The sequence below is a fragment of the Ailuropoda melanoleuca genome, chromosome 12 (assembly GCF_002007445.2).
Source record: "Ailuropoda melanoleuca isolate Jingjing chromosome 12, ASM200744v2, whole genome shotgun sequence".
Lineage (NCBI taxonomy): Eukaryota > Metazoa > Chordata > Mammalia > Carnivora > Ursidae > Ailuropoda > Ailuropoda melanoleuca.
The window spans coordinates 16,245,940-16,269,886 of NC_048229.1; the positions used below are offsets into that span (position 1 = coordinate 16,245,940).

General features: G+C 49.0%; 2 protein-coding genes across 2 annotated transcripts in view; both read right to left on the reverse strand.

Annotated features, from left to right (window-relative positions):
- Nucleotides 1-297: 297 nt before the first annotated feature.
- OASL (2'-5'-oligoadenylate synthetase like) lies at nt 298-14,856 on the reverse strand. Its single transcript, XM_011236796.3, has 8 exons — nt 14,709-14,856; nt 13,164-13,278; nt 12,803-12,959; nt 9,222-9,504; nt 8,001-8,176; nt 5,559-5,800; nt 2,657-2,804; nt 298-1,321 (listed from the first exon to the last, which is right to left on the reverse strand). The coding sequence occupies exons 1-8, from the start codon at nt 14,854-14,856 to the stop codon at nt 821-823; spliced, it is 1,770 nt and encodes a 589-aa protein (XP_011235098.2). The 3' UTR covers nt 298-820.
- A 1,188-nt stretch (nt 14,857-16,044) lies between these two features.
- The window catches only part of LOC100483224 (2'-5'-oligoadenylate synthase-like protein 2), a 13,066-nt gene continuing 5,163 nt past the window's right edge, over nt 16,045-23,947 (reverse strand). Inside the window, exons 2-6 of the mRNA XM_011236797.3 lie at nt 22,845-23,133; nt 21,880-22,055; nt 19,408-19,649; nt 18,780-18,921; nt 16,045-16,898 (exon numbers count right to left, since the gene is read on the reverse strand). Of these exons, the coding sequence (XP_011235099.1) occupies nt 16,428-16,898; nt 18,780-18,921; nt 19,408-19,649; nt 21,880-22,055; nt 22,845-23,133 (1,320 nt within the window). The 3' untranslated portion in view covers nt 16,045-16,427. The remainder of the gene's footprint in view (nt 16,899-18,779; nt 18,922-19,407; nt 19,650-21,879; nt 22,056-22,844; nt 23,134-23,947) is intronic.

Below are 23,947 nucleotides of genomic sequence, written 5' to 3' on the forward strand. Positions count from 1 at the left end.
GGGGGAAATGATACTCTTATTGGGTGATTGGAGTTTGAACCTGATCACATGAAGTCCTCTGATGATAGAGATACTGTTCTTTTCCTAAAGTCCTTGGACCATTATGTACTATTTGTATGTGTGCATCAGGAGTTGAGAGAATTTACACTTTGTCATCCTCACTGTCCTGGACTTTGCCTCCCTCCATCTCAGTTTCCCTGCAATCCTCACCTCCCAGAGTTAGGAGGCTCAAAAGATTCAGAAAGAATCACCAGGACAGCATTAGCACGTGTGGAAAGAAATGAAGGCCATCCAAAAGAAAATAAACAAAGGTTATTTATTCCCAGCTTCCTATTGCAAGGGAGTCAGCCACTGCCCACTGCAAACTGGCAGAGACTCCAAGACAGTGAAAGCTTTACAGTGGAAAAAAGAGAAAGCTTCGGGTACATCCTGATGGAAGCTGTTGGCATGGGGAAGCAATAGGTGGCTAACTAGAAGCAGGGCGTCCTCTGTGCTTGGTTAGGGAGTTTCTTTGGCTTTTTCTGGTTGGTTCTAAGTTGGAAGTGAGGTGGAATTAGGGAAGCTGGCAGTTAGTGACCAAGTCCTGACGACTGGGGGTTGATTGCTGTGGAGGTGGTGGTTTGGCTTCCCGGGCTGGGGACTGCAGAGGCTGTGTGGGTCAGAAACCTATCGCCATATGTGGTCCAGTCATTATCCATTGTATATCAAGTGTCTCCCATCCCTCCTCATTCCCCCGCTGGCAGGGCTAGGCTAACTATTTACAAAGCTAGTGAAGACATGGCAAGAGCTGTAAGAAGTGGTTGATATGCCGGGTCCCAGCTTAGCTGGGAGGAAAAGGAAACCTTTCAGCTTTCTTCTTGGAGAGGATAAGGGTGTCTCTGTTCTGGATCCCATAGCTGCACAAAGACAACCAATCCTGCAGGACTTGACCTTGGAACTTCAGCTGCTGCTGCTTTCTGGGCAACCCTTGCTTGTCTTCAATTTGCTGCTTCAGGCCCAGGATGAAGCTTTTGGGGTCAAGGGCATAGGTGTGGCTCCCCCCATCGGGATTCTTCACAAAGACCTGGATCTCGCTGGAGATGGTCTCCATCAGACAGAGGCGAATATTGGAGAAGATGCTGTAAGAGGCCAGGGAGCATTGGGTATTGAGGAACTGTCGCTTGCCACCAGGCTCCTGGAAGGACAGTTGCTGCAGGCCCAAGGAACTCCGGCTCTGCCAGATCTTCTCTTGAACCTTCTTTATGGGCTCATAAGGGTTCACCCTAAAGATCAAGTCTGAGTAACCCCACTGTCCCACTGTCACTTGGATGTCTCGTGCCCTCTGGAAGGAAGAGAAGAGGGAGAGGGGGTTAATTCCACACTCCGCTGCCTGATGTGCAAAAGTTCCCCTTACCTGTCCCAGTTTCCAACAGCAGCAACAGCACCAACACATTTGGGTGGCACCAACCACCTTCCAGGCCCTCTGCTGGGCACTGGCCCCACTCTTCTTAATGAATTTTATTCTCACAGCAGCCCCATGAGGTTGGTTCCTATTATCCCTTTGTACAGATGAGGAAATCGTGGCTGAGCAGGGTTAAGTGACTTATTGACCGTCACAGGTAGTGAGACGCATAGCAGGTATTTGAACCAAGGTCGGTCAGACTCCAAAGTCTGTTCTTCGCCACCACCTGAGGTCATGCTCAAGGGTCTGGGAGCCCCTGGTGGCTGAAGAATAGCATCTGGAAGGTGCTGGGGAGGCCTGGACCGTAGGTGATCTTTTCCAGAAGGAATATAGGCCCAGAATTCCCACATCTGCTGATTTTTCAAGACATTGCAAAATGGTTTTTATGTTCAGGAAAAATCCAGAGGCATATACTTTTCAGTCTGTCTGCGGGCCTCACTTGGTTGGTGGGCCCCACAAAGACCTGGCCTGGGTGTAAATCCTGGCTCTGCTCTTAGCTGTGTGATCTTGTTTAATTCACTTAACCTCTCTGAGCCTCGGTTTCTTCATCTGTAAAATGGGGGTGATAACGTTCAAGACAGTGATAATAAAAATACGGGACCTCTCTATTTTACAGACTTGTTCCGGGACAAGTGCTTGGTAAGTTATTAAGTACTATAGGAATAGAATAAAATTGATTATTATGATCTTTGCCTGTACAGGTAGGTTTGCCATTACATAATAATATTATGTAGCATTTTTTGTTCCCTGAGTAACTTCCCTGGCGATTCTTTTCTTTCTAGCAGCTTTGTGCACGTTTGTTTCACGGGCTTACTTCCTGCCAAAATCCAGTGAGTTCTTTGAGAGTAGGAGACACGTTTCATTTCTGCACCACTGTTGTCCCCACCACCCCAAGTGCTGGCACAAAACAGCGGCTGAATTCACTTATCTGGCCTCAGCTCATGTACACAGTAATCGGGGAGCATGACTGATTCTCCAGTAGGTTATGGGAAAGAGAAAGAAAAAGGAGAACGTGAGTTTGAAAGGAAGCAATCTGAGGCTCAGAGGGTTGAAAAATGTCCCCCAAGTTCCCAGAGCTGCTGTGTGCTGCAGCCCGGCCTCTCTGGCTCTAAAGCCTTGCTGGCTCCATCAACACAGAAGGTAAGTAAGTAAATTCTATGCAGTAAGCTCCTTTTGAGCTTCAAGCCCCTGACAGCCCCACAGAGGAGCCATTACCTTCACGTTCCAGCTGGGGACTGGCTTCTCCTTGTTGTCATAGCAACAGTTCTGTTTCAGGCACTGGCTGGCCCTCTGAGCGACTATGTCCCATCTGTACCCTTCCGCCACATTGTGGGTGGGGTCAGCTGGATCCAGGATGATGGGCCTGCAACACAGGGAGAGGGTTTCCAGGCCCTTTCTGGGCTGGAGGCCGGCAAGCCAGAAAGCAGCCTGCTCAAGCAGTCATCTAATCACAACTAAGCATGTGCTGGGTCCAGAGCCCCAGGGGCCATTGGTCCAGGAAGGCTCGAGAACACTGCTGGAGAGGAACAGAATGGGGATGATTATATTCCCAAGAATTCCTTTTCGGGGTGTGGAGTGTTGAGATCCCCAAAGGCATGCGGGAGCCATAACAGGGCCGGGCTCAGGCAGGTGGGCCTCTTAAGTTCAGAGCTTTTGTTTTGCTAAGCAGGCTACATACCTAAGTCTGAGGCTAGGGCTGCTGAATTGCTTTGGGTAATAGAAACACCACCACCACCAACTACAGATAATTATTGAGGCACTGGGTCAAGCCCTATGTGAATTAAACCATTTTATTTTTTCATTTTAAAAATTATGTTATGTTAGTCAGCATACAGTACACCATCAGTTTTTGCTGTAGTGTTCCATGATTCATTGTTTGCGTGTAACACCCAGTGCTCCACGCAATACGTGCCCTCCTTACTACCCACCACTGGGCTAACCCTAGAACAATTCTGAGAGAGAAACTATTGGTTTCTTTCTTTCTTCTTCTTTTTTAAAAAATATTTATTTATTTATTTGAGAGAGAGAGAGAGAGTGAGTGCACGAGCAGGGGGGAGGGGCAGAGGGAGAGGGAGAGAATCTAGAGCAGATTCCCTGCTGAACATGCAACTGGTCGCAGGGCTCAATCTCACGCCCCTGAGGTCATGACCTGAACTGAAATCAAGAGTCGGATGCTTAACCGACTGAGCCACCCAGGTGCCCTGGGAGAGGCTGTTGTTATTGCTGTTGTTGTTGTCCTGGTTTCACAGATGAGGAAACTGAGGCACAGACTTCTCTGAGTTCTTATAGCCAGTGAACGGGTGTTCTTACCCTCTGCTCTGCTTCCACGGAGAAGTTGGGCTGCCATCAGGTGTCTCTCTTCTATATAAATGGTGAATGAATACTTAAGAATATTGGCTTGAAGGGGGTCTAACAGCGTCCTTAGGTTGGTTGGGGTGACCATATGTGGTGGATGCCAAGCCCATGATTAAGACCTGGCTCTTGGCCTCCAGGAACTTCTGGGTTGGGAGGGAGCTGTGACCTTATCTATGATAGAATGTGACAGTATGCTATGGGAGTGTGCTGGACACTACATGTTCTATGCTTGCTACTCCCAACATCCCTCCATCCCTGAAACAGTCCTGCCTGAAACAGGGAGCAGTGCCAGGCTGTCCTTTGGGTAAGATCACCTGACCCAAAGTGACACACCTGGTGGCCCGACATGTAGGGCCTGGATCCAATGAGTAGATTGGTTCCCTCTGGGGTTTGGACCAAGGATGATGGAGGTCCCTCGTCAAATGGAAGTCAGAGGAGGGCAGGGCAGATGTGGGGAGAGAAGCAGAGGGACCGTGAGAGGGAGTGGCAGAGAAAGGGGGTGTCTACAGGTTTGCCTCAGGTTCTGATAGTTTTCTAACCTCAAATTTCTGGGCATCCTTATAATTAATCCTCTTTTCATCAGGAGACTGGGTTTTTCTTCCTTGTTTTAAAAAAAAAAAAAGGCCCAACATTCATAAAAGGGAACAGACATTCTTGGGATATTGCTTGCGCTGACCTAGAGCTTAAAGAGTTGTCTCAGGCTGGGTTTCCCCAGAAGCGGACCCCAAGAGAAGGATTTAAGTGCCAGTGGTTGATTCGGAAGGACGGGCCAGGAAGCACCAGTAAGGGAGTGGGAGAGTGAGACCGGAAGGGAAGGACACCGCTGAAGGGTTTGTATTGAGGTGATTACCACTGCTGGCAACTGGAGGTTAGTCTCACCGTCGGGACTCTGGGAAACAATGTAGCACACGTGACCCAGGGAGGGTCCTTCCACCTGAGACGGGAGGGAGCTGCGGTATTTATCCACCAGCTTCCACTGGCCACTGGGGGAGGCTGAAAGCCCTCAGGCAAAGGGACCCGAGTGCTGACTGCTGGAGGCTGAGCCAGTCTTCACATAAATGGTGACGATCCAGGGTCGGGGATGGGTGCTGGGGCTACACAGAGCTGCGTGCACTACAACAGTGAACATTTCCCCGGCATCTACCATAGACCAGATACTGTAGGCCCTTTACCTATTCCCCGACCCTTACGACAGCCTGCATTGTGCCAACCACTTACTCCTGCTTTACAGACGAGTTGCTGAGGCTCACAGAGAAAAAGGCAGAGCTGGGATGGAACCTGGCTCTCTGATTCTTTTTTTTTTTAAGATTTTTTTTTTTTATGTGACAGAGAGACAGCCAGTGAGAGAGGGAACACAGCAGGGGAGCGGGAGAGGAAGAAGCAGGCTTCCAGTGGAGGAGCCCCATGTGGGACTCGATCCCAGAATGCCGGGACCACGCCCTGAGCCGAAGGCAGACGCTTAAGGACTGCGCTACCCAGGCGCCCCAGGCTCTCTGATTCTTTCCACGTTTCCGTGCTGTTGCTAGAATGCACCAAAAGGGTCTTTTGGAAGCAAGAGTGCTCAGTAGGACGGGGTTCCTTGAGGTACAAGGAGACGGCTTACAGCTGCTCAGCCCACCCGGTGGTTCTGAAAGGCGGCCAACCTGAGATGGGTCCCGCGTTGGTTTGAGATGCCAGCGCGGTTTTACTGCTTGATAAAGCCCACCTTTGCCTCTGTTCTTTCTGTTCTCTGAGGTGTGGTGGACACGCGGGGGCCCAGTACCTGTCTCTTTTGAGCTGTTTTCTGACGAAATCCTTGATGACTGGGTTCTGGAACGTGTAGTACTTGGTCCAATAGATGCAGAGGAACTTATACTCCCGGAGCAGTTCCATCACAGTGGTGAAGCCTTCGTCCAGCCCGAAACTCTCATCCTCCTGGGTACCCATTTCCCAGGCGTAGATGGTCAGCAGCTCGAGGGCATAGTCAGGGGGCAGCGCAGCCCTGGGGCACCTGGCTTTCACGTACTGTTGAAAGAGACAGGAGAGACCCCAAGATCGCTCTGGATGGACCAGAAACTGGAAAATCCAACTTCTTGTCTCAGCTCTGCCACCTACTGGCTGTGTAATCTTGGCCAGTCGCTTTCCCTCTGGCCCTATGTGGCTTCCCTGTTTAAGAATTAAGGGGCTCAGTTGGTCCAGTGGGTTTCAAACTATTCCTTTTTTTTTTTTTTAAGATTTTATTTTTAAGCAATCCCTTCACCCAATGTGGGGCTCCAACCCACAACCCTGATATCAAGAATTGCACCTTCCACCAACTGAGCCAGCAGGTGCCCCACTAAGTATGCCTGACGTAACTCCTGGAATGGACTTAGGAAGAAGTGTCCCAAAGAGCGAGCACACTGGGCTCTGCCACTACATCCCAGACTAAGCAGCTCGTTTCTCTTTTACTGTACTGGGCTTCTGAAAGGTTTCTTTTAAAGACAAGTCTTCTTAGCTGATAGAAAAAAAAGAGGGGTGGGAGGTTCCTACAGAACTTGGCAATAGCTGAGATTCTGTGGGGAACACAGAATGCTCTAGGAAGCATTTCTTTCTTCTCCCTTGTGTAGTAGCCAGTGATGTTTGGATGGGATAACCACGCCCCTCAACTCCAGGGTGGGGATCCTGACCCAACAGGGTCCTCGGCATAAACCTATTCTCCTTGCTAAGTGATTGTTTCAAGAGAAGCTCATGATGTAAGGTGTCTCAGTGTGAGTGAAGCCCAGTTCTTCGGTTTGGTGGCTGAAAGAGAAATTGCCTGTGTGTGGATGTGAGGGCAGGAATAGCTGTGGCCATTTTGCCATCATGAGGTTAAACCAGACTGAAGTCCAAGGTGCCAGAGAGACAGAGAACCTGAGGGTATTATAGAGAAGCAGGCCTGGAGACCCTATGAAACAGTGCCTGAAGCCCCCTTCCCACTGCTACGGGTGTTCACACATGAGCTGATAAGTATCCTTATCGTTTAAGTCAGTTTGAGATGGTTTTTCTCTTACTTGCAAAAGGAAGTATCTTAACTGATACCAGTCACTTCTTGTCTAAAGAATCTTTCTAGGGGCACCTGTGTAGGTCAGCCGGTTAAGTGGCTGACTCTTGATTTTGGCTCAGGTTGTGATCTCAGGGTCGTGAGACTGAGCCCCACAGAGGGCTCCACGCTCAATGGGGAATCGGCTTGAGATTCTTTCCCTTTGCCCCTCCACCATGTGCAAGCGCTATCTCTAACAAATAAATAAATCTTTTTAAAAAAAAGAAAAAAGAGAGAGAAAACATATGTGATCAAATCCTTGTTTTAACGAGGAGGCTTGAACAAAAACAGAAGGGAGGATTCTAGAAGCAAAGCTGATATACTGTCCTGTGGACATTACAAAAAAAAAAAAAAACGCGCATAGGTAGGAAGAAAACACTTTGTGCTCTTAGACAGAACAAGCAAAGGGATCATTCCGTGGACTTCTAGTTCTCCAAAGCCACGAAACCTCGCATCATTTCCTGTAAGTGACCGACTTACCAACAAAACCAGTTTTATTCTTGGCTTTGGCAATACTGATGTCTGAAGATATATTGCAACCTCGGTTGATAGGATAATCGTGGAAGAAGAAAAGGGCTGCTTTCCCCACCATAAACACAGTAACTGTAAACTTACTAACCTTGGACATTTTCTGATTTTGTTTTAAAGATTTATTTATTTATTTTAGAGAAAGAAAGAGAGACAGAGAGACAGAGGTGGGGGGAGTAGTTGAGGGAGAGCAAGAGAGAATCCTCAAGCAAATTAGCTGTTACGGATATATTCACTTGGTAACGATTGTGATAGGAACGCAGCAATTTGTGGGGGAAACTGGTGTGGGTGCAATTAATGGAACCTTTCTTCATGTTAGTCCTTAACCAGCTGACGTTAACTACGCCGGGAGAACTCAATGTACTCAACGCTAGCCGGTATAGACCGAAACTGCGGTGTTACAAGCACTTGTGTCCTGGGAAATATTGTATATTCCTTACTTTTCTCCTTCCTTCTTTTCCTCCTCTTCCACTTTCTCCACTATTTCACCTTACAGTTTAAAAGATTAGCATTTCCGCCCCTCCCCCACTACCATCCCCCTGGATGCAGGTCTCTGGAATGGCAAAATCAGGCCCCCGCCTTCTCTTCCCCGCTTTCCGCCAGCGCCGCCTCGCGGCCCCATCCCGGCGACCCCCTCACCTCAAGGTACCAGTGCTTTACTAGCCGGAGGAGGCTTTTCAGCTTGGTTGGCTGATGTTTCACGAAGTTTCTCTGCAGCTCGCTGAAGGATGGGGAGAAATTTCCAGGGTAACCGTGGGCCTCAATCAGACTCACATAGACCTCAGGATGTGGCTGAGAGTTGGAAACAGAAGGCCCTGGGATGGGAGGGAGCAAAGGTAGAGAGCAGGGATTTAGGAAGCCCCAGGTTGATAAGTAGTCGGCGGGGGGGGGGGGGGGGCGGACAGACACCTCGATGCCTATGAGAATCAAGGTTTGCCTTGCTTGATTGTCCTTCTGGAGAACCAAAGGTGGGCTTGCCATTCCCCAGGCCACTCAAGGACTGTTGTCCTCGCTCGAGGTCCCCAGCACCCCAGTTGCCCTTAATGTCTGTTTGGGATTTCTTTCTCAGTGATTGAGTCCAACCTCCTGACACGGGAAACGAGAACTAGGTCCAGATAAGAGAGCTGGACTCCTCAAGTGCATTTGCTGAAGGATGTGCTTCTGTGCCACGCTTCTCCACCAGGGAGACCCTGGCAGCCATTCTAGGTAAGAGGAGCTGGCAGAAGGTGAAGCCTGGCTGTCTGGGGTCGTAGCTGGTACTGTTTACTACAAACACTGAGCACTCTGCCTGAGGACAGACCAGAAGTGCTGGGGAGTTCGTGGTCCCAGGAAGCAGCCCTCAGCCAAGGGTGATGGGAAGTTGGGGAATAAACATCCCATTCCAACTCCGGGCTGTCACCTAGAGTTCTCCAGGGGCAGGAACTTGTGACTCGTCCTCCCTTCCCTGTCCCTCTCCCCTGCTTCCCTCTCAGCATTTCCTGGGACTGCTTATCCTCACACCCTTGTCTCAGGGTCTGCTTCTGGAAAAGCTCAAACCATGACAGGCCCCGGCACACCTGATAAATGCCACAGAAGCACCCCAGTTTCTGCTTCTAACACCTTCCCCTCTGCCGGTCTCATCTCCTCTTGCAATCATATATGTATCCACGCGACTCTTTGATAAGGGTTTCCCACACTGAGCGACACAACAGCCCAAGTTGGGCCAGTCCCGTGTCCTGTGGTTGCCAAGCCCCTGGCTCTGGACGTAGGTTGAACGGATGAATGCAGGTGTCTGCATGTGGCCGTAAATGAGAGGTGAGGGGGTTCATGTCTCCCTGGGATGGCAAGTGTGTGAGTCCGATGGGCTTCTCCTTCCCTTACCCAGGGCCCTGTAGGCAGGCACGATGGTGACAGTGATGGGCTCTGCAGTCCGCCTGGTCTGGATGGTGAAGACGACAGCATTGGGGACTCCCTGGACGATTTCCACGTCCTCGAGCCCGAGGGCCAGCAGATCCCGGCAACACCACAACTTTTTCCATATCAGACTCAGAATGGCCTGGTGGTGCTTGGCCTCTTGCTGGAAACTGTGGAAACAGCTCAGGAATGCCACCAGTTCCACCTCCAAGGTGTTTCTGAGCGCTGTGCCATTCCCGAAGGAGCCGACCTGCAGAACACAGAGCCCCCCGTCACCTGCCACGGCCTGTACCAGGCAATCCCTGATGCTCTTTACGTGAATTGGCCCATCCGATACTCCCCACAACCCGGGGGGGTGGTGGTACCAATATCTCCTCTTTACAGGGGAGAACACTGAGATTTCAAGAGAAGAAGTCACTCCCCCAGGGTCACACACTGTACACAGCAGAGCCTGGGTTTGAACCCAGGCAGCCTGACTCCAGCGCCCAAGCTGCATATTTATGACATTGTATTGCTTCTGAGACGGGGTGTTCTCACTTGCACAGTGATGCCTCCTCCAAGAGGCCACCAAGATGCCTACTCCACAGAGTATTCTGAGCATTCCGGGCATCTGAGTCATTTCATGACATTAAAAAGTGGGGGGCAGGATTGCCTGGTGGATAAGAGTCACGGGGCAGCCTGACTCTGACCCTGACCCCTACCCTTGTTTCTCAGCTGTGGTCCCTAATTGTGAATCCTAATTCCTCATCTGCAAAATGACAGTAACCATGGAACGTGCGTCACTGGGTTCTTGGGAGGATTGGATAACATAAGGTGTGCCGGCAGTGGGAGGGAGCTTGCCATGTGCCTGGCATGCAGGCAGTCAACCACGTGTCTCTCGTCCTCTTCTTTGTCTTGTTGACTTAGATCATCCCTTCTCTGCCTGCGATTCAGTTTCCCCATCTGGATGGAAGGAGCTTGAGCTGGATGATTTGGAAGAGGCCTATCTGATGCTCTGAGAGTCCAGACCTGCTCCCCAGCCCCTCCCGTCTCTGGTACAAAAAGCCCTGCAACTCTCTGGGCTCCTGTCTTTCTCAGCCCAGGTTGGGAGATGGAATTGCTAGCGATGCCTCAGACCTCGGGGTGGGGTGGGGGGCTGCCTCTCCTGGCAGGTGGAATCACTATGGATTGATTATAATCCAACCATCACGGGTTGAACACTCACGGTGTCTGGCACCATGGAAGGCCCTTTTTTTAATCCTGACACCCACTGACTGAGGTGGGGACTAGTGTTATTGTCCCCAGTGTACAGATGAGAAAGCTGAGGCAGTGTTTTCATAGCCAGGAGTCCTAGTCATAGTCAGATAAAGGGTCTTTCCCATGCCCCAAGTCTCTGAGCCAGGCCCTAGTTCTGAGGAGGAAAAGTCCGCCATCTTTTCTTCCCTCTTCCTTTTGCATTCTCTTTCTGCACCTTCATTGAGACCCAACATTTGTGTCCCATTTGGCAGGGCTGGGGATGGAACCCTGTGCGTGAACAAAGGGCACACTGAAAGCTATGCCTAGACTTCCTGGCTCTTTCAGTGAAGACCCAGGTGAAGAAGAAAGAACATTCTAGAATAAGCTTCACGACTTGCTCCAGCGCAGATATTGAAACCCAACTCATTCAAGGATAAGCATTCATTCATGTGAACCAGCCCAGCTCACTGGGTTTTTGCAGGGGTGGGAAGAGGGTTTAGAGCCTGAATAAAGCATTATTTCTCCTCTACCATTGCTTTGGGGGTTCTCTCTCTCTCTCTCTCTCTTTTTTTTTTATGGTTTTGGCAAGGGAGGAAGTGGCTATGGTCTGCAGGCAGAATTTGAAGGCTGGGTAAATACCACTTCCTGCCATCGAAACTCATTCTGTTGGGAGCATCCTTCCGTCTCCAGACTTCCCTTTTTTCATCCACTTTACCCTCAGGATTGTCAGGGGTGGGGTGGGCTGGGAGGGTCTGCTGGACTCAGAGCAAGAATTTATAACAAGGCTTTTGCTTTGGTGTATTTACCATGTGCCAATCTTTTAGCCTACATTGACAAGGCTTTTGCGGAACGAGGAAACGATGATGATGATGGCACAGACGGTCTGAGACGTTAAGAGCAATCTAAGATCACATGACCAGGCAGGAAAGAAGCCAAGAGTCAAACCCTAGTCTGTCTAGATCCTATGGCCTCAGGCTCTGGGTGCTGGGAGTGGGTGTTAAGCAAGGGCTGGGCACCTGAGATTTCTAAATTCTTCCCTGAGTTGGCTGCCCCTGGAGAGAGAACTAGAGCCCTGGGCTAGGAGTCAGGCACCCTAATTCTAGTCCTGCCTTTGCCACTAGCTTGATGTGAACTTGGGACATCTCTCATCCTCTCTGTGCTTCAGTTTCCTTAATGTTTAAACAAAGGGTTGGCTGAGTCTGTCTGATTCTCCAGGGCCTTCTAGCTTTGACCCTCTTGAATTTTGACTCTAGCTAGGACAAGAAGTGGCTAAAGGAAGGGCGTGGGGGAAAATCAGTGGGGGCGGCCTAGAGCTCTGGCTGCGGAATAGAGCCTGGTTCAAATCCCAGCTCCACCACTAGCTGTGTGACCTTGGGCAAGTCACCTTACCTCTCTGAGCTTCCATTATAGAAAACTTCTTCTAATCAAAAACTTAAAACATAGAAAAATAGGAAGAGAATCCAATGAGCACTCATATACCCAGCCGGTTAGATTCAACAAGTTGAAACTCCTTGTCACATTTGCTTCATCAAAACCACGTTAGAGTAATTACAGATACCAAGGGACTTTGTCTCTGAATATATTAGCATTTGTATCCAACCAAAGAGAGCATCTTCCCCCAAAACCACAACACGATTACCCTGCAAAATCAACAATGACTGCCTTCTAATCTAATATCCAGGCCATATTAAAATTTCCCTACTTGTCCCCAGACTGTATTTTATGGATGGTCTATTCACACCAGGATCCAATCAGAGACCTTGCAATGCATCTGGTCATTATGAATCTTAAGGCTCTGAACCTCCATTTTGCTCATCTGTAAAATGGAAAAATAATAGTGCCTACCTCACAGGGTGCATGAATTAGAGCTAGGGTGTGTTAAGGGGTTGGGCTAGTGCATCCCAGAAAAGTAAACTATTACCATGAGTTTCCTTACCAGACTTGTTCTGCTCAGGGCAGCACTAGCGTAGGGCGCAGGCAGCTAGGTGGGGTGCCCTGACGTGTCAGCTGGACGGGTTAAAGATAACGGGGCAAGGGGCGCCTGGGTGGCACAGCGGTTGGGCGTCTGCCTTCGGCTCAGGGCGTGATCCCGGCATTCTGGTCGAGCCCCACGTCAGGCTCCTCTGCTGAGAGCCTGCTTCTTCCTCTCCCACTCCCCTGCTTGGGTTCCCTCTCTCGCTGGCTGTCTCTATCTCTGTCGAATAAATAAATAAAATCTTAAAAAAAAAAAAAAAAGATAACGGGGCAAGAGGTCCCCAGCATCCTCTGGGACGAGGACTCTCATGCTGCCTGTTGCCCAGCCCTGCTCTGTGGATGGAGGGGACCAATCTCACCTTGAGTACCTTTACAGCCCGCACCTCCTGGTCCAGTCCACAATCCCCTTCAAAACACTCTTCCCTCAGGAATTGTTGCACGGTCCACACAGCCTCCAGGACCTCTTCTTTCTGCTTGCGGTGGGGCTGCAGCCACTGAGCCACGAAGGAGTCCAGCCTGGAGGCAGGGGTGGCATACAGCTCCATGGTCAGGGCCACCTCTGAGCCAGAGGACCCCTGCTGCACAGATATATAGCGCACCCAGCCTACCCAGCTCCCTGCACACCCACTTCTTTAAAGGGGTCCTCCTCAGCTGACCGCCGGCACCCTGCGGGGGAAAGGGGCCAGAGTGGAGAGGATCCCAGGAAGTGGCTGGGCTGACCTGGGGTCCTCCTCTTGGAGACCCTTTGCCGCGGCAGGGGCACTGAGGGACACTGAGTCCAGCTGGGAGTTCTGGAGCCACCTTAACAAACTTGGCTCCCAGCCTAATCTTTTTGCTATCAGTTTCGATTCTCAGCTCTTAGTTTCCCTTTGAGGTTTGGAAACTGAAATTGGCTTGAGTTTGGCCCTAGAGGAGGCAACGCTCCCAGCAGGTCAGAGTGGAATGGTATCCATCAATCCAGTCACCCGACTTTGTCATATGAAACTCAGGCTCAGAAAGACATGGGACTTGCTCCTGGGGGGGCCGGAGGGAGCAGGGGGAAGATGGGAGTCCAGAGTCCCGGAGAACAGAGTTTCAATTCCCGTCTGCCCTTTGCCACACTTTTAACTTCTCTGACCCTCCCATAATTTGTCCATAAAAATGGGGTTAGTAGTGATACCCTACCACAAGTTGTTGTCCAGATGAAGCATGAGAACACTGAGCACAGAAAGCACTCAGTAAGTGCAAATATTATTATTTACTCATTAAATACGTATTGAGCACCTGCTAGGTGCCAATGTGTTAAAAAGACAAAATAGGGGCACCTGGGTGGCTCAGCCGCTAAGTGTCTGCCTTCAGCTCAGGTCATGATCTCAGGGTCCCGGGATCGAGCCCCGCATCGGGCTCCCTGCTCAGCAGGGGGCCTGTTTCTCCCTCTCGCACCCCCCTTGCTTGTGTTCCCTCTCTCGCTGTCTCTGTCAAATAAAAAATTAAATGTTAAAAAAAAAAAAGACAAAATAACACATGGTTCCTGTCCAAAGGGGCTCTCAGAGCAGTCGTGGAGACAGACAAGAGACTCTGAGAGTCCAGTGTGAGCCTTAAAAGCCTTGGGATCTGGCCAGGAGGAAGAGGAGAGCAGACCACAGGCAAAGTAGAAGTCTGAACGACCCAGTTGTCAAATATGCATTGGCACAGAAGGTAAGGAGGACAGAGGTGAGAGATGTACCTCGACAGGTGGGCAGGGGTTGAATACTGGAGTGCCGTCATTCATTCATTCAACAACTATTTATTGAGTAGCTACTATGTGCCCAGCAGGTGCTGAGGATACAGCAGGAAATAGACAAAAATCCCTTCCTGCAGAGGGCTTACATTCTGATGGTGGAAACAGACCATAAGTAGGATAAATACATCCAATTGTAGTAAATAAGATGGTGAGAAGTGCTAAGCAGAAAAAATAAAGCAGGGCAAGAGATAAGATACACGGTGTGTGTGTGTGCGCGTGTGTGTGCCTGCGTGTGTGCGTGTGTGGGATTGTTTAGATGTTCAGTTTCAAATAAGGTGCTTGGAAAGGCCTGAAAAGGAGATATTTGAGCAAAGACACGAAGGAGGTGAAGTGAGTCATGTAAGTCACAGGGAAGAGGACAATTCACGGGCCAAGGAGCAAGTGCCAAGGTCCTGTGGCGTCAGTGTGCCTGGTAGGTTTGAGGAATAACAGCATTCAATTTAGGTTGATGAAAGGATATGGGGGAATTTGATTTTTTAAGAAGCAGGCAGGTCTAACAGCACCCTGCACCGTGTCTCCCTGGGGCTGTGTGAGCGCTTCGTATTCTCTCTTGCCATGCGTGTCTCCATTCTGTGTTTGGAGGGCGGTCTTTTTACTCATCTGTAGACGGGCTTGGGCTGCTCCCTTCCGACTGCATTTCTGCTTAGACATTTACCCTCATTTAACTATACCAGGAACTGCTCTACCCGGGCCCCATCCCCCAGGGCTCAAAATCTGATTGGCTAAGTAAAAACAATAGGGGGAGTCTATGCTAGGTCAGCTGATCGCTCTCGCTCCAGTTAGATTTGGACAGAGCAGCAAGCTATTGGGTCAGAGCTTGGCACGGTCCACACAACGGCATGGGGCACCTATGGGTGAGTGGGCAATTTCAAAGAATGAGACATAGCGGGGGGTCATCCCAAACTGTGTGGTCTCTAAAATAGCATTGCACTGAGCCCCTCATGAAGATAACAGGGAAGAATTCAAAGTCATTTTTTTGGTTCATTCGTTTCTTCAGCAAGCACATGCTGAACACGTGAACTAGGCAGGTAGCGTTCTAGACCATGGCCCCCAGGAATAAGGCACTTGTCAAGTCTTATTAGCCCAGGGAGACCGATGATCCAACAAAGGAACACAATGAGGGTCCCAAGGGCTCTCACGGAAGTCTGAATTGGGTGTAGGGGCAAGAAATGATGCGGCTGGCCGTATGGGGCTTCTAGCAAGGGTTCTCAAACTTGAGCACACACCAGAATTACTTGGAAGTTTTGTTAAGACACGGATTGCCGAGCCCCACCGCCAGAGAACCTGGCTCAGGCAAGTCTGGGATAGTTGCTGAAATTTTTCATTTCTAAGATGTTCCCAGGTGATGTGCTGATTCTGCTGGTCTGGGGTCCATATTTGGGAGAATGAGGACTTAGAGGTTTGAGTGCTGACAGATGGAAACACGAGGGAAAAGGGATCGTTGATTCGGTCACAGTGTCGTGATCCGGCATTCGGTGCTCTGGAGCTGCAAGAGTTGGGGCACATCTGGCGTGTTTTGAGGGTGAGGAGGAGAGACTGAGAAGTAAGCAAGGGCTCAATTGTCAAAGACCTTGAACGCCAAGCAAAATAACTTGAACTTTGTTCTACAGGTAATAGGAGCCAGTGAAAGACTTCAGGCAGGGAAGGGTTCATTCCTATTAATGCTTCCAAAAATCACAGCGATCTGGGTGGAAAGGGGCGGGTGAGGGAACAAAGCCGTAGAAGTCAACATCATGTGCAACCTGACCATGGGCACTCCTGGGGACCTGTGGCTTTGACTCAGGGAGCTAAGCTCTTGTCTCACGGAGTTAGAGAATGAATCTCGTTGACAAAGGTGGGTGAGGAAAAGCAATAGAGTTTTATTAAGCAAGGGTACAGAAAAAGGTCTCAGGAGTGAGAGGGGTCTCCATGGGGTTGCCACTAAGGGCTTGCAGGCTGCTCTTTTATTGAGAACTGACCGGGAAACGTATGGCCTTGAGTTTCTTGTGCCGTCCTGGTTTGAGCATAGACTATGGATAATACCCTTAATGACTTACTTCTTTGAGGTTTGGTCATTTTCTGTGATACGTTGTAGTCGCCGAAGAAAAACACTGTGGACTGGGTGGTCTGTTCCCGTATCTCTTGTTCACGCCGTCTTAGTGCTTCTGCCTGCCAGGAATAGTCTCAGAGCCTAGCCAGGGACCCCCCATCTCTCCCTGCCTATACCTTAACCCTTTCCTTACTCAGCTTCTAGTGAGTATGATGGTGTCACAGTCTTTGATCTGAAGGTCTGAGAGTCTGTGGTAATTCCATAGTACCCGATTCTGGAACGTTAGTATCTGGTCCTCTACGTAAGGTCCTCCCGCTTCCTCAATCTTCTCTTTTAAGACATAGATGAAGTCCTCAGGGTACACGGCATAAGGTTTGCTCTGGCCGCCTGAGTCCTTCACGAAGACCTGGATCTCGGGAGGGAAGGTCTCCAGTACCCGGATGCTCACCTTGGAGAAGATCCCATAATATGCTAGTGTCTGCTGGCTGCCGAGCAGTCGCCGCTCCCCTCCCGGCTCCTGGAAGGAGAGACGCTGCTGCCCGCTGAAGCCCCATGTCCTCCTGATTTCTGCTTTCATCTTCCAGATAGGACTGTAGGGGTTCACGGAGAGTGTCCAGGCCTCCTCTCCTGTCTTTTTCACTGTCACCTGGACATCCCTTGCCGGCTGGATGGGAAGGAGGAGCAGTAAGGGTATCTCATGGTCGTGGCTGTTGTCTCCAAAGCCTCCCCTTTCTGCCTACTGACAATATAATTTATTGCCTACCAAGACACTTATGGTAGAAAAAGGTGCTATCGGTAATTATCTCAACCGACAGGTAGAAACTGGAACTGTCCCAGGCAGAGCAGAACATTTGGTCATCCTAGGCTTACAGACTGTTGGGTCACCCTCTGCCTTCTGACTCACCCTGATCAGAGTAACATCTGGCAATTGCTCTTAAGCAACCGCTCCTCCTGTGTGGAACTATTCAGAGTCCCTATCTGTCACATGGGGAGAGCATCAGCACCTAGTTCGTAAGTACATCATAGGGCTGTTCCAGGTTCAGTCATTTAACAGATGTCAGCCATGGGACGTATGGTCAAGGGTATTCACTATAATAGCAAAAGACTGGAAGCTGCCTAAAAATCTTTCAGTGGGGACAGTGGTCATAGAAGAGAAGGTACTTTCCTCCATCGGATCCTGATAGAGCTGTTAATCCAGGGTGACTCGAAGTCTAGGGCAGTCCAAGTGTGTGGCCCTTGCTCTGGCATAATTAACATCACCCCATTTCATGCTCAAAAATATCCTGGTTTGGACTTTATGTTATGTGGTCACACCCCTTTAGGTCTGTAAGTGTGGATATGGAATTGTCTTTCTGATAATTTAATCGAGTAACCCAAATAGCCTCATCACTTAAGTAAAAGTAAAAAGGCAAAAAAGTTAGATTACACTCAGACAGGAATGTGCTAGCGTGTGGGTGGCGTTATCTATCCACAGAAGGTGATGCAGGACCTCGAGAAGGTGGTACCGAGAGCCTGGGAATCGGGGTGGGAGGGCAACTTACTTAGCTGTGTGTTCTTTACAACAGTCTGATTTTTTTATTCTTTGCTAAACACGCATGTTACTTTTTCACAAAACAGTAATGTTTAAAAAGGTGGTGGGGAGGGTTCTTAGCAGGAGTTGGAAGACTGTTCCATGAATCTGGCCTCATGGGAGCCTCCCGGTCTGCTGGACATGCCAGTCAACAGGCCAGGGCTGGGTGGCGGGTCCTTCTCACGCGTGAGCCATCTGCCCTGCTGGAGCTCCTGCAGATCCGCCCTTGAGGCCAGCCTCAGGATTTCCCTGCAGGCTCTGAGATGTGGCACTGGCCATGAGATTTCTCTGGGAGTAGCAGGTTAGGGAAATGAGATCCCTCTCCATTGAGCTGATAGCAGCGTTCTGGTCTTTGAACCCTGGATTCCTACGTAGTGTAGATCCAGGACTTCCATGGTTGTGGCGGGGGAAAGCCAGGCACAGGGGGGCCACACAAGTGGCGTTGCTGACTGCAGTGGAATCCAGTGCTCCTTACTGATTGTTTCTGATACATCTCTCTCTCTTTTTAAATAAAGCTTATTTTAAATTTTTTTTAGTAATCTCTATACCCAACACGGGGCTCGAACCCACAACCCCGAGATCAAGAGTCTCATGCTCTTTGACAGAGCCAGCTAGGTGCCCCTTAAATCTTTTTTTTGACAGCAAGAAGTTGAGCTTTCAACCCATAATAGGGAAAATGTTACCCCACAGGGTGTATGTATGTGATAAATTCTTTGATTATATCTCTCCAATGGCTACAGAGCAGGGCAGAAACTGACTGCCCATTTTACAGATGAAAGAACTGAGGCCCAGATACTCAGAGCAGAAGGGGAAGACTTGCACACTTGGTTGGCTGGGACATCTCCATGCGGGGGGGTGTTACCTGTCCTGGGGTCTTAAAAGTGCTGTGGCCAGAAGCTGAGGGGCTTCACTGGGGGGAGGGTGCTGAAGTGAGGTCAGCACTGAGTCAGGACTGAGGGGTGGAGGAGATCGTACCTGTACGTTCCAGCCCTGGCTGGAGTCTTCAGTCCTGCAACAGGCCTGCCTCAGGCAGCGAACAGCCTCTCTGGCCACCAGGTCCCATCTCTTTTTACTTCCCAGGTTGTTGGTAGGATCAGCTGGGTCCAGGATAACTGGCCTGGGAAAGAGAAAGGGAGTGGATCTTCAACACATTTAGACTCTGGCCTCTGTCATTCAAGTCTGTGGGACTGTGCATGCCTCTGTGCATGCCCTTTCCTGCAAGCTAAACCTCCTGGTTCGTGATAAGAGGTATAACCTAAGTTGGCCCAGTCAGAGTGAATCTCGGGGATTCTGCTTAGAATGCTAGGGCAAAGGTACTCACCCTCTTGTAGTGGAAGGGATGAGTACAGATGAGAAGACTGAAACTGATGCAGTCATGTTAGCCTGAATTCAAAGGCAAAACCCAGGGAAGGGCAGGGCTGAGCAATTTCACGGAATGGGACCCTGATGAAACAGGGAACATCTGGATCACACCATACCTGAAGCTTCATTTATCCTTGGACTTCTCAGTTACAAAAGCCAACAAATTCCCCTTATTTAAAAACCTGTACAAGTGGGGTTTTCTGTTCCTTGCAGCTGAAAATAATGCCACCAGCACACTCACCTGCATTCCTTCAACTGCTGTTTGATATAGATTCTGACGGTCTCATTTTGGAAATCATAGTACTTGGTCCAATATATGCAGATGTTTTCATATTCTATGAGGAGTTCCATCACAGCTCTAAACCCTTCATCCAGGTTGAAGTTGTCGCTTTTGTCTGTTCCTATTTCCCACGTGTAGATGGTCAGTAGCTCCAATGCATATTTGGGGGGCAATGCTGCGTTTTGATATTTAGGTTTCAAGTGCTGTGGGGTTGGGGGGAAAGAAGGGAGAGCGCATGAGAGAGAGAGAGAGAAAGAGAATAAATACGAGATGCTACCCTGGGAATTGAGAATTTCCAGGTCTCTCTGTCTCTAGATCCCAGTAACACTTTGTCAACTTTGGGAATGCCTGGCTGGCTCAATTGACAGAACATGGGATTCTTGATCTCAGGGTTGTGAGTTCAAGACCCCCATTAGGTGTAGAGCTTGCTTAAAAATAAATAAAAATAATAAAGCACTACTTTCTCAGCTCCCTTTTACATCTCGATTACGTAGCACATCCATGAAATTTGAAATGGGTCTAGCAGTCTGGTCTCTAGATGGACGACATCCTGCGGCCATCAAAATTTCAGTGAAAGAGTAAATTGAAGCCTCTCATGGACCTCCTGGGCCTCATCAATCTACATTTTTGAGTTGGAATGGGGGAGGTAATGCAGTATAGTGACTACAGGATTTAATTAAAGAAAACAAAAGCACACAGGTGCACTGAAAATATAACACAAAATCAGAACAAATGGAAAGACGGAGAAGGAGTAATAGTGTGAAATTTTCAGTTCTTCAAAAATTAATTTGGAAATGTACTGCAATTACACTTTGAATCCCACCAATTTTTTAGTGGGAGAAAAATGACCTTAAGATTCAAATACAGGAATAAAAGCTTAGGAAATCCAAGAAAATTGTGAGAAAGAAAAATAGGTTGGTATTTGTCTTCTCGGATATGTCTTATAAAGCAGTTGTCACAAAAACAATTACGTTTTTGGTGTCAGAATAAACAATAGCCAGTGTAACAGAGTGGAAAGCCCAGAATTAGTTCCCAATAGATACGAAAACTTAACAAAGACTGGCAAGGGTGATGGGGAAAAAAATGCCTAATCCAACAAATGACGCTGGCACAATTTGTCTACCATCTTGGAGAAAGTAAAGATGATCCCCATTGTCTCACCACATACCAAAACAGTTTACAAATGGAGTGAAAAGATACATGAAACACAGTAGAAGAAAATTAAAAGACCACCTACACATTGTGGGCAAGACGGAAAACCTACAACCTAGAAGTCAGACCTATTTGTGTGTGTGTTTTTAAGTTAAGCTCTACACCCAACATGGGGTTTGAATCCATGACCCCAAGATCGAGAGTCCCACACTCCTCCAACTGAGCCAGCCAGGTGCTCCTCTTTGCGTATTTTATTTAATTTAAAGATTTTTTTTACTCATTTTAGGCAGAGAGAGAGAGAGAGATATCACGTTGTGTATGGGGAGGGGCAGAGGGAGAGGCAGAGAAAGAGAGAGAGAATCCTCCAGCACACTCCCCGATGAGCACGGAGCCCAAGTGGGAGCTTGATCCCAAGATCCCAAGACCATGACCTGAGCTGAAATCAGGAGTCTGCCCCTCAACTGACCGAGCCACCAAAGTGCCCCCCACTTCGTGTATTTTAAACATTAGAAATAATTATATTGTCAGAGATACTATAAGTAAGGTCCACAGAGGTGTGATCCGTTGGTGAAACTATTTGCAACACATGAGAAATAACCGTAAATATCTACATAATTTACAAAAAGGTCTTACACCTGGTAGGAAGACAAAAGACCCAATGGAAGAAGACGCAAAATACATTAACAGATTAACTTCCCAAAGTTCAAGTCCAAAGGTCAGTAAGCAAACGCATTTTTGTAAAGAGTGGACGACAAAAAGAGTAGGCGTAATAGAATCCCACCAAGGCTCTGGGCATGAGCGGTGTGAACACGAAGAGTAACGAAGGCCCAGTCTCCAAAAATGTTTTTGGTGTCATTTCAGGCATTTCATGTGGATTTTACCTTCTTTCCTATACTTTTTTTTTTTTTTTTTGCATTATTTGAATTTTTCACAAGCCCCGCACCTAGTCGCGCTCCGAGCCCCGCACCCAGCCTGGCTCCAAGCCCCACACCCAGCCCTGCCCCCAGGCGCGCTCCCAGCCCCGCAGCCTCGCACCCAGCCCCGCACCCCGCTTTGCTCCAAGCTCCACACTCAGCCGCTCTCCCAGCCCCGCACAAAGCCGTGGGCCTCGCACCCAGCCTCGCTCCAAGCCCCTCACCCAGCCGCTCTCCCAGCCCCGCACAAAGCCGTGGGCCCCGCCCCCAGCTCCGCGATCCCAGCCCTGCTCCCAGCTCCGCCCCCAGCCCCGCCCCCAGCTCCGCGCTCCCAGCCGCGCTCCCAGCCCCGCCCCCAGCCCCGCACCTTGAGGTACCAGTACTTCACCAGCCGCAGGAGGTTTTTTAGCTTAACAGGACGACTTTTCACAAAATGCCTCTGCAACTCCGTGAAGCTCGGTGAGAACTCCCCAGGGGGGGCACCACTCGTTATTAAATCTTCATAGATTTCCGGTGATGGTTTAGAGTCGGGGCAAAAATGTCCTGGGACATAAAAGGACCTGGTTCAAGAAGATCTACCATTTGAGGAGAGGAAGATGGGGAAAGAACTGCTGAGTATAGAGGGCTCGTAAATTATCTCACGCAGTCCTCACCGCTGCATTCTTCTTCCCACTTCACATCAAAACAGGTGGAAGCTGACAGGGTTTGGTAGACCCCTCAAAAGTCACAGAGATTTTAAACAACTCGCACTGGCCAAAGATTTGTCATGTGTCAGGCACTGGGCTAAGCGCATGGAATCCTTAGAACAGCTCCACGAAATAGGGAAAATTAAGTGGAACTGTAAGGAGTGCCATTTTTATGGATCAAACGTGGTCAAATATTGTCAATCTCCCGTGGTCCAACCTGCTATTGTCCCATTTAACAGGATGGTACATTGAGTCTTAGAGGTGTAGATCCCTTGCCCAATATCACAGTGAGTCTTAAAGCCAAAATTAAAAAACATTAAAAGCCTTGTTTTTAAAATGATTCCAATCTAATGCTAACTCCAAAGGCCCTGAAGGACTTGCTTGCCCTGGTGTTTCCCAGAGGGTGAGAGAAGAGTCTCCTCCTTGGGGTGGGTGGGAATCCAGAAGTCCCCTATCTCCCCAACATGGGACATGACAGCACATGTGTTCATGGAAGGACTTAACTTCAAGATACAGCTCAAGTTGCAGCCCCCCAAAAAAAGCAAACTCTACTCTCTCTCCCCTAGTTTCCACTTTCCTAACCCCCCCACCCCCGGTGAAGAGCCCCTGACTAGTTTCTCTGGCCCCAAACCACCCTTGTCTTTACTCAGAGCATCGTAGGCTGGGAGCACATCCACTCCAATGGCTTCACTGTCCCTCGTGGGCTGGACCTCGAAGGACAGGGAGCGGGGGACCCTGGTCGTCTCTTTCCGCGGGATCACGGTGATGCTGTAGGCCAGGCTCCTACTGCACTCAGTCAGTCTCTTCTCGATGAAGCTGATGACCGATCCACGGTGCTCTGCCTGGTCTTGGAAGCTGGGGAAGCAGCTCAAGAACAAGACCAAGTCCACATCGGAGCGGTAGTTCAAGGTCGTCCCCTTCCCAGAAGAGCCGCCCTGGGGAGGAAAGGAATGTGGAAGCTTCAACTCCCTCGGAGCCTGAAGCTTTGGGGTCAGGCTGAAGCCAGAGGCACCCATGTTAGGCTGTTTACATAGGTGCCAAAAGGAGCCCTTGGTCTCCTTCATACATGGTGGACGTTGCTGACCACATTTTTTCACTGATTTAGACAAATTAAGTACGTGATTAACTCTTCAAAGGGTATAAATGAAATGTAAAACTGCACTGCGCCTCAGGCCCGGAGCTCCTTCTGCAGAGGTATCCAGAGTTACCAGCTTCTTCTGTGTCCCTCCAGAGATGCTTGATGCCTTAACCCACGGGAAACCAACACTGAAACTTGGCGGGGGGCAGAATATAATCGGGTGAACAGAAAAGAGCAATATACTGGATCCTGTGTGTATTTTGGTCTGTTAGAAAACTAGATCCCAAAACTGTAAAAAAAAAAAAAAAGAAAAAACATATATGTACAAAAATAAAATTAAATACAATGAAAGAACAGAATGTAACTGTAAAAATGAAAATGAAAAGACAAAAAAAAGAAAAACAAAAAAGGAGGAATATAAACAGACAGGTGGACAGAACACAGCAATACACTCTATCTTGAGTGTATTCCGGTCAGTTTGTTAGAAGAAACTACATCTCAAAATTGTAAAGAAAGACAAACATATATATGTATATACAAAAATAAAATTAAATACATTGGAAGGATAGACTGTAACTGGAAAGATGAAAATTAAAAAAGATTTTTAAAAAAGAGGTGAGGGGGGCGCCTGGGTGGCACAGCGGTTAAGCGTCTGCCTTCGGCTCCGGGCG

What these genes read in the sequence shown, in the direction of transcription:
- OASL (XM_011236796.3), bottom strand. Translation starts at nt 14,856, where the DNA reads ATGTCTAAGCAGAAATGCAGTCGGAAGGGAGCAGCCCAAGCCCGTCTA. An exon ending in GGGCTGTAAAGGTACTCAAG is followed by an intron (nt 9,505 to 12,802) that starts GTGAGATTGGTC and finishes TGTGTTCTGCAG; the next exon opens with GTCGGCTCCTTCGGGAATGG. An exon ending in AAACAGCTCAAAAGAGACAG is followed by an intron (nt 2,805 to 5,558) that starts GTACTGGGCCCC and finishes CCTGTGTTGCAG; the next exon opens with GCCCATCATCCTGGATCCAG.